Source organism: Muntiacus reevesi, chromosome 16 (genome assembly GCF_963930625.1).
Source record: "Muntiacus reevesi chromosome 16, mMunRee1.1, whole genome shotgun sequence".
NCBI lineage: Eukaryota > Metazoa > Chordata > Mammalia > Artiodactyla > Cervidae > Muntiacus > Muntiacus reevesi.
In genome coordinates, this window is record NC_089264.1 from 59,177,535 (window position 1) to 59,188,166 (window position 10,632).

Sequence of the window (10,632 nt, forward strand, 5' to 3'; positions counted from 1 at the left end):
GATGGAATTCCAAGGAGGTAACATGAAAGAAAGATCAATTTCTACCATTTTCTACATGAAAAACAAAGTAAAGTTAGCCCAAAATAAAACAAATATCCATAACAAGGAAGATTAAGACAATAGCCCAGAGACACCTATTGCCAACTCTCTTTTTCATTCCAAGTCAAGATCAACATTAGAGGGATTCGCCCAAAGATCACCGTATAGATTTTACACCAATAACTTAAAATCACCACAATCACCACTTCTTCCCACAATTCACTATAAAATTGCCACTGCAGCAACTTTTCCATCAAAACTGGAAGTCACTTTAGAATCCTATGAATGAATCCTTACCCGCCACCTGCAAAGAGATGCAGCCTTTACCAACCAGAAGAAAGAGGCCAAAATACTGGAGAATTATCTCTGAATGGCTGCCAGCATCTCCCTCACATCACTATGCTTTCTTCAAATAGCTGGACTTTTTAGTAACAAAAACACTTACATTCAAAATGTATAGAGTAGTTTCAATAGGAGCTGATTGAGGTGAAAACTAACAGTTTTCTAAAAATTGTGGAAATAAGTATTTGAATCCAAAATCTAATCTGAAATCCTCTGGTCCAATACCCAAACTCTAAGCAATGTTTGAGCTCCCTGGGCCTGTGATAATTTATTCTCTTGCATAAAACTGCTGAAAATCAAAGCCAAAGGCTTAATCAGAAATATAAGTACAGAATGTGGTTTAGAGGTGCTCTGCCCCAGTAAAAACCACAGTTTGGGACAATAACCACTGAATACCAGTATTTCTGTTATTTGTGACAAAACTGCGTGGGGACCAGCATTAGACCAGAAAGAACGCATCTTTCCCCTAAAAACTGAAGAACTAGAATAAACTTATTTTAATAATATGCTACAATTAATTTTCTACCTTGATCATTGCTCAGTGACTACATCGTGTCTGACTCTTTGCAGCCTCATAACTAGGGCAAGCCAGGCTTCCCTGTCCTTCACTATCCCCCAGAGTCTGCCCAAGTTCACATCCACAGAATTGGTGATGTCATCCAACCATCTCATCCTGTATTGCCGCCCTCTCCTCCTGCCCTCAATCTTTCCCAGCACCAGCGTCTCTTCCAATGAGTCAGTTCTTCACATCAGGTGGCCAAAGTATTGGAGATTCAGCTTCAGCATCAGTCTTTCCAATGAATATTTAGGGTTGATTTCCTTTCAGATTGACTGGTTTGATCTCCTTGCTTCCAAGAGACTCTCAAGAGTCTTCTCCAGCACCACAGTTTGAAAGCATCAATTCGTCAACTGATGCTCAGCCTTCTTTATGGTCCAACTCTCATATCCATACATGACTACTGGAAAAAACATAGCTTTGACCATATGGACCTTTGTTGGCAAAGTGATGTCTCTGCTACTTGACATGCTGTCTAGGTTCTTCAGAGATTTCCTTCCAAGAAGCAAGTGTCTTTTCATTTCATGGCTGCAGTTACCATTTAGAGTGAGTTTGAAGCTCAAGAAAATTAAACCTGCCACTGCTTCCACTTTTTCCCCACCTATTTGTCATGAGTGATGGAACCAGATGCGATGATCTTAATTTTTTGAATGCTGAGTTTTAAGTCAGCTTTTTCAGTCTCCTCTTTCACCCTCATCAAGAGGCTCTTTCTTTAGTTCTTCTTCACTTTCTGCCATTAGAGTGGCATCATCTGCATATCTGAGGTTGTTGATATTTCTCCCCCATGAACAGTATGAAAAGGCAAAAAATTTCCTACTTAGGATGTCAATATCTTTTTTTAATTTCACTAGTGATAATAGGAACTTTCTAGAGCAATTCTGAATAGGCACTGCTATTCATTTCCTTAAAAAAATAAAAAGAAATTTGGTATTATGAATTCATAATGTAGAGAAATGGAATAAAATAGATATTTTAAGGATATTAATAAGTGACACTAACTAGCATATATTGAGCACTTAATTTTACCTGATAGTCTTTTAAGTGTTTTATATGGATTACTACATTTAATACTCATTATAAACCTATAAGATGAGTAATATTGTTTCTTTCACTTTCCCTTCACAAGGGAGATTATTTTCCAAGCTCTAAAAACTAGAGCCAGATTTTTCAAGGAATGTGACTAAAAAGTAGAAAATCATTCAGAGTTCAAGCTTTTGACTTTTTGTGAGTGGGGACCAAGAGATTCTAGTATTGTCTCTTTCTAAACACGGTATTCCTCTCCCTCGTCTCCTTGTATCAGAAATAAGACAACATGTCTAATTATACAAGATGAAAGGAAACAGCATATACTGTGGATTCCATCTATGCTCAAGGGTTTTGTTATTATAACTGGTGTAAGAAATGGAATTAGCACAACTGAATGGTGAAATCACTCACTATTTTGGTGACCTGAAATCAATACTACATATATTTTTTATTCTTTTGTTGTATTTAACTCATTTTCCCTCATGTAAATACGATTTAGTAGTTACAATATGGTAGAAATTATATTCCAAGTTTACATGCCAACTGCTGAACAAGCATTAAAATAAGTTTAACTGGTGAATGAAGCTAGGTGCTATTATTGCCAGTGAGGTTGACTTGCTTTTTTTTAACAACTCTGACCCAACGTTAATAAGTAAAATTGATACTGATATATCAATCATGAAATTGCAATACCTCTTCAATGTATTTCAAGATATCTTTTAAAAACTAGAGTAGCGATAACAAAATGAAGTTCACTAGATCCTCACAAGATAGGGGCTACTAAGTTCTGCTCAGTGGAAAATCTGCTTACGACTTTGTAGTTGGTCCCTCAATTGGAGGTTCTGCAACTTTGGATTCAAACAATCGCAATATGTATCATTTGGGGGAAAAAAATCTGCTTATAGATGGGCCCTCACAGTTCAAACTCAGTTTGTTCAAAGGTCAACTGAATTTTCCACATTCTTTAAAAAATTAACATAAATTAAGAAATATTAGCTTCATTCATATACAGCTCACACTACTAATTTTCTCATTTTTGCTCACAGAGCTATGTTTTAAATACTCACTAGACATTGAAATATATTTGCCAAATTGATTGCATAAAAAAGGCATTACTTTTAAATACTTAAGAGGAAGGGCTTTGCAGTAAGACATAACTATTCAAATTCCAGCTCAGTCTCATACCAGTTTTATGACCTAAAGATTTTATTTAACCTCTCTAAATCATGGTTTCCTAACTGAAGTATTAGGAAACAAATGCCAAGCTAAAGGAATGTTAAAAAAATAAAAATAAACAAAGTAATGTCTACAAAACACTTATCATAAAACTAGGTACATAGTAAATGTTCTTTTTATTACACATACAATGCTTTGAAAAATCAACTCTTTTTTAAGCTTATAGGGAAAATGTTCACTATCAGTACTTACTTATAACACGATCTGCGGCAAAGGACGTGTACTGTACTTTTATCTACCATGCTATGCTCTGTCACTTCAGTTGTGTCCAACTCTAGAAAATTCAATGTCTTGTAGGAAGTGGCACTAAATGTATAACTGCATTAAATGTCTAAAACAAAAAAAAATGGCATATAAACCATCTAAATAGTATATCATAACTTTCAAAAAGTATGTCTGTCATCTTCATAATTTAGAACAGAGGCTAGAAGGAAAGAAGTCATTTTATTAGAAATGACTGGTGATATTTTTAATTTTTTTCTTTTATAAAATTCCTAAAACTTCATGTATTACTTTCATTATCAAAGAAGAGTTGCCTTTGAACAACAAATTGACAATCACTTTTATATTTTAGATTAATTGACCCAATAACTTATAGCAAGAATAGGTAACAATTGGTGCTAACTTCATACATATTATCTCTTTTTTCCAAAGATATTTTTTTCCTTTTAAATAAGGCATATGTCCACTCTCTCACACACTCATATACACATATCTTAAGTTCTAGCACTCTAAGTTACAAAAGGGACAGAACTGCCAAATAAGGCTCATGGTGCCATTTTGTCTGTTTGCTTCATTACGTGCTCAAAGATTGACCCACACATTAAAGCCAAACCCTACTAGTGTTAAGCTAAACCCAACACCATTTTAAGAGATCAAGCTTACAGATAGTACTACGCCAAGTATAAAAGTTTAATTCTCTTAAACAATAGCCAATGCCATGACATGATCTCCAAACTTTTTGCACCCAAGGATTTCTATCATTTTCAGTCTCCTTATTCCAATTATCTGCATGAAATAAGAATCTTGGTATTTTACAAAGTTATCTGTTCCCCATTGATTTGAAAATCATTCAGCTGTGTGGTTTCAGAAGAAACTTTCTCATGAAACTATAAAAATAACTAGTTAAGTCTCCAGAAGAAAAAGAATCAACTTAAAAAAAAAATAAGAGGAACAAAGTTATTTTTTCATAAAATTATGTTTGGTGATAAAAGTAGATGCATTTTTAGACAAAAAAAATAATGTACAATTTTAAGGATATGCATCTAGAGTGGTTTTTAAAGGTGTTTCTTAGAAAGCTTTTAATATAACAGGTTTGCTAACACAGGACTAAATAGCTATTTGAATATTTTCAAATCAACCTAGCTTTCTTCAACCCAACACAGTGAAATAAATCAGAATAGATTTAAAAGGGTGGATATAAAAATTCATTAAAGACAACAGAATCCACAGCCCAGATCAGAAATAGCATTGGTTCTGAGATCTGGCACTTTTACACATCACAACAATTAAAAAAAAAAAAAAAAAAAGGAAATCCCAAATTTAAGGAATATCAATTGAACCTAAAGAAATGAAGAAATGTATACTTCTACACCACATTTCATTCAACCAACAAAGAATGCAAAACTCAAATACTATAAGAGAAGAGCAATGAATCAATACTACCGTCTTGTAAACACATTGATTATGAGAAACAAAGGATGCATATAATGTTCATTTTAATTATGGGTGGTCTACATACCACATTCTAAGCAAATCACCTATTGTCTATGAAATATAACAAGCTTCCCAGGCAGCGCTAGTGGTCAAGACCTTCAGGAGACGTGAAGACACGGATTTGATCCCTGGGTCAGAAAGATCCCCTGGAGGAGGGTATGGCTACTCACTCTGGTATTCTGGACTGGAGAATCCTACCGGCAGAGGAGCCTGGAGGGTTACAGTCCACGGGGTCACAAAGAGTTGGACACGACTGAGGTGACTTGGCATACACGCATGAATACAATGCTAACATGGAATATCTTTGTTCGATTCCAAATATTGCTAAAACCAGCCCTAATTACACTTAAGAGACATCCCCTCCAAAACAACAACAGAAAAAAAAAAAAAAACAGAAAGTACAATAAATCATTGTTTTCCTTTAAGAAAAGACAATCCATCTTCAGTATTAGAAGAATAATACAAAATTTCATAGTACTGTATATGTCGCAGAGTCTAAAAGTCTTGATAAAATAATGAGTAATGACTGATAATAGATAAAAGTGTCCATGTAGCCAAATGAAGCTGGTATTAAATCTTTAATAACCTGTATATAACCTTGAGCATTAGAGACCAATGACTTGGATACAAGCACTTAAGGATATGAATCTAGCTCAGTTTCTGTCAGAAAATATTGCCAAAGTTTCAACTCCTAATGGAGAGTATTAAAACACTTCTTGGCCCCGAATCAGAAAAGGATTCTGTTGGAATTGGTCCAAAAGAACTAACTAGAGGGTGATTAGCAAACCTGGCCTGAAAGATCCAAGTTCCAGGAAAGAATCTGATTATTAAATTGGTAGTTTCAAACTTCTGAAAGTGTATTATGCTATCACTTAATTGCAAAGCAATTTTGTAATTAACTTTATAGTTTAATCAGCTATACTTCCGGTGACTCAGACGGTAAAGAATCTGCCTGCAATGCAGGAGACCCTAGTTCAATCCCTGGGTCCTCCCTTGGAGAAGGACATGGCAATCCACTCCAGTATTCCTGCCTGGAGAATCCCACAGACAGAGGAGGCAGGTGGGCTACAGTCCATAGAGTTGCACAGAGTTGGACACAAGTGAAGCTAATAAGCATAGCGCAGCGCAGCATATTTACCATAAAACAAAATTTAAATTTAATACTGACAAGAAAAAACCTTTACTATAATTGTAACACCTAACGTTTTTAAAGCTCTTAGTATAGGTCAAGCACTAGACTAAGCATTGCACATTAATTCTCAAATTCTATAAAATTCATACTATAATAATCTCATTTACATAGGTGAGAAAACTGAAATAATTTAGTCAAGAATACACATTTGGCAAATAGCAGTGTCTGGGATTACTGAAACATTTGCCACTCTCCTTCCATCTCTACAGAAACTCAGGGGAAAAGTGGGGTGGGAAAAGGCAATGAAGAGTTGAAACTGATATTCAAGTGTATAAACTGCAATTCTATAATTTTCAGAGTAGTTTCAAACTCCTAGATTCACATGTAGCTTGAATTTTAAAAGCTATTAAAATGACTGATACGTGTTATACATTAAATAAATATTTTTGAAAGAATTATATCAAAGGGAAAATAAAAGATGATAAGACCCTGTCTGCCTCTAAAACGATGGTCAAAGAAGTTCATCCAATGCTGTTGTTTTCATGAATAACACTGACTTTTAAAAGTAGAGGCTACTAAACAAGATAACTACACTCTGTATGTGTGTGTACTCACTCAGTCGTGTCCGACTCTTTGCAACCCCGTGGACTGCAGCCCGCCAGGCTCCTCTGTCCATGGGGATTCTCCAGGCAAGAATACTGGAGTGGGTTGCCATGCCCTCCTCCAGGGGATCTTCCCAACCCAGGGATCAAACCCAGGTCTCCCACATTGCAGGCGGATTCTTTACCAGCTGAGCCACCAGGGTATACGTAACATTATTACTTATACTAAACATAATGGAAATGCAGTGCATTTTCATTAACCAATATTAATGGAATCCCTTCTAATATAATTTGTGAAATGTGCTTCAAGCTATACAAAGCATAAAATAAATGTGTGTATAACAGGGTTTGAGATAAATTTTATATCACAAATTAAAAAATGGCAACTATATTTGGTTGGTATACAGGAATATCACTTCAAAAGAGGCATATTTAATCTGAAATTATGTATTTTCCCCAACAGGATAATCAAAGGAAAATGCTATAAGTTGTTTCCTTAGATTTGAGACTTTTATGAATGAATCTCAGAACTCATTTGTTACATGATTACTCTGCAAGTAGTTATTCATAATATAAATATTTTATTTTGTTTCACTTCTAGCGCCAGAACTGAAATATCCTAAATTCCAAACAATCTCTCAAATCATTTTTTGAATTAAATTCCTGAGTTTACAATTTCAATATACTATTTCTGAGCACTTTTTCATAATTTAAAGAGAACCTGTATTACTTCTTCATAATCAAAGTAATGGACATTTTTCAAGTCCCCAAGTTTCTAGGGGAAAAAGACCAAAACTATGAAAGATTCTGAAATGCAAGACCCTTAACTTCAGCGCACTTATCCTTATATCTTCTCTAACTAAAAGTCACTTAAAAAAGCCAGAAGTTCCTTTCCTCTCATCTTCTGAAGTGCTTGGAAATAAACCCTCATTGAAATGCCATAAATGCTTAGATGTAAAGTGTCAATAAAGGTCCCTTCCTTTGAGTGGCTTTTCTGACTATTGATCTTTTTATTTTGTGACAAATAATACTTTCATATATAAGAGAATTAGATTTTATTGAAATGTAATTGATTTACAATATAGTGTTAATTTTAGGTGTACAGCAAAGCGATTCATTTACATGTATTTTTTTCAAATTATTTATCATTTTGGTTATTACAAGATATGGAATACAGTTGCCTGTGCTATACAGTAAATCCTTGTTGGGTATCTATTGAATGTATAGTAGCTTGTTAATCCCACACTCCAATTTCACGCCTCCTCCCCTCCCCCCTTTGGTAACTGTAACTATTTTTTATACGTCTGAGAGTCTGTTTCTGTTTTGTATACAGATTTATTTGTATTAAAATTCCACATATGAGTGATATAATATTTATCTTTCTCTAAGACAATTAGCTTTTTATCTACCACTTCAATGGTCACTTTCTTTGCTTTCCTGTTGAGATGGTTTTCTTAGGAAAATCAACACTATTAAAAAAAATCTTAAGTTTGTGGATTTTGTCACCCTTACCTCCAAGGTTACTAGAATGTACAATGAGCAACTTCCAATAGAGTTGAAAGGAAAGGTCCTTTCCACTTTCCCAGTCAAAATAAAGTGCAAAAATTGTCTGAGTCCCAGTGAGTGACTCAAATAAATAAATACAGTGAACGCTGGGCTTATTTCCAGCGTAGGCTATCAGTGCTACTCTCCCTAACACTACAGGAAAGTTTTCAGTCTTCTTGTATTTTGACAAAGAAAAAAAAAAAAAGTTTGCCAAATGATGCCCCCGCCGCCACCTGCAGGTGCCTTTTCATTTGTCCAAACAGCTCTCGGGCTGCGGGGCTGCGGCCCTCCTGGCTTCACGCGTCACTGAGGACTGTCTCCGCCCCGCCGCCCACCCCCAGGCCCCAGCGATGCTCGGCGGAGTTCGGGAACTCGACCCGCAGATCGCCCTCGCCAGGCCAAGTGCGCTACAAAAAGCACCGTGCCAGCTGCTCTCCAAATCCTCTCTCTCGTTCTCTAAGTTCAGAAAAATCACTGCATTTATTCCCCCTGGGAAAGTGGATCCAATCCCTCATTCGCACTGGAGGTGCCCGGAAAGGAAATACACCACACACGCGCGCGCACGCACACACACACACACACACACACACACACACACACACACACACACGTGCACGCATGCACACCGTGTCCCTTCCTCATCTCCAACCCTGCCAGCAGCACTCGGACAACCCAAGTCCGTTCCCTCCGCGCCACTGCGTCCAAAACACATAACAATTGCAGAAGACCCCTGGCGCGGGGGAAATCCGAGGTTTATATGGGTCACGGGAAGCCTCTTTTCCCCGGACTTTGGAGGCGCTTTGCAGGCTTGATGGCCACTTGACTTGATGCCCACTTACTGACCTCACCCATAACGGGACGCTCCTGCGCCGACCTCACCACGCGGAGGCCGGCGGGGCGCGGCCACACCTGGATGCCAGCCCTGTGTCTGGAGGGACCCCCGGGACCCACGTCCGTGGACCCCAGGAGAACAGCGGCGGCAGAGAGGCCGGGGCACTTATGCGCCCAGCCTTGCGCTCCCAGCCCCGGGTAACAGAAGGCCCCCCAGCGCCTCCGAGGGCCGGGCAGGGCAGGAGGGCAAGACCCATGAAGTTCAGGAGGAGGACAGCGCGGGCACTGCGTGCTCCTGAGCTGCGCGAGAGAGGCGCCGCAAGCCCGAGAGCCAGGCGCGAACCCAGAGATCAAGTCGGCCCCGGGGGGCGCGGGGCGCGCGGGGACCGCAGACCCGCCGGGAGCCGCGGGCGCCGGCGAGGGGGCGGGCAGCGCGCGGGGCCCGCGAACTTACGGAAGAAGATGTACTCGGTGTAGCTGCTCCAGATCTTGTCGTCGCGGTACTGGTTGACGAAGGCGGCGGTGCCCGAGGAGTTGCACGCCACCATGTGGAAGCCGGCCTCGGACAGGCGGTCGAACGCCTGCTCCAGGTAGGTGAACTTGAGGTAGAAGCGGGACGTGTACTTCTCGGGCGGCCGGTCGGGGTCGCGGCTCTCGTTGAGCGTCTCGCCGAACACCTCCTTGGCCAGCGCGATGCGCCCGCACACCATGATGCGCGCCACGCGCCGGAACTTGGCGTCCGCCTGGTTGTCCCGCAGCGCGGTGTAGGAGCCGCGGTAGCCGAGCGTCAGGAAGCCCGAGCGCCGCTCCGGCGCGCCGCCGCCGCCGTGCGCCCCGGGGCCCGAGGGCGCCGCCGCCGCCCCGCGCAGCAGCAGCGCGTCGCCGCTGCCCTGCGAGACGTCCTCCAGGTCGCTCTGGCAGCCCTCGTCGTTGAGCGAGTTCTGCTTGGTGACCTTGGGCGCCAGCAGCTTGACCAGGTCGGCGAGCTGGAAGTACTCGGCCTCCCGCAGGAGCCGCTCCTTCTCGGGGAAGTGCTCCGGCAGCGCGAGCTGCTTGTCCCGCAGGTAGTCCAGCACGTACCTGAAAAGGAAGCCGTCCCGGTCGATGAAGAAGCGCGCCCGGCTGTCCCTGGGCAGCTCGCCCCGGCGTCGGGCGCCGCCGCGGGGGCTGCAAGGCGAGAACATGCTGGCCAGAGTGCTGTCCGGGACGCTGAGCAGCGTCGAGTGCTTGGTCACGTAGACCTGGCCCCCTACGTTCAGCTCCACCACCTCGGGGAAGGGCGAGGGCGCGCAGGGCCCCGGGCCGGCGGCCGCCGACGCGCCGGGGGAGCTGGTCGAGGAGACCATCTCGCTGATGGGCAGGATGCCGCCGCCGCCGCTGCCCGAGTCCTTCAAAGCCATGGTCGCCCCGCCGCCGGCCAAGGGAGCCTGGAGCGCAGCACCGTCTCCTTCCCGAAACCCGCGCCCTGCGCCCCGCGCGGTGCGCGCCTGCTGCGCCCTCGGGCCGGGCGGCGCCTTCCTCCGGCCGGGCGGCCCGGCTCAGGGCTCGGGGCGGCGGCGGCGGCGGCGCCCGGGCTCCATCGGGGCGCGGCGCGCGGGAGAGGCGCT

At 42.0% G+C, this 10,632-nt stretch overlaps 1 protein-coding gene across 1 annotated transcript in view; it reads right to left on the reverse strand.

Annotated features, from left to right (window-relative positions):
• Positions 1-10,425, reverse strand: part of KCTD8 (potassium channel tetramerization domain containing 8) — a 250,101-nt gene extending 239,676 nt beyond the window's left edge. Inside the window, exon 1 of the mRNA XM_065907547.1 lies at positions 9,480-10,425. Within this exon, the coding sequence (XP_065763619.1) occupies positions 9,480-10,425 (946 nt within the window). The remainder of the gene's footprint in view (positions 1-9,479) is intronic.
• Between the last annotated feature and the right edge of the window lie 207 nt (positions 10,426-10,632).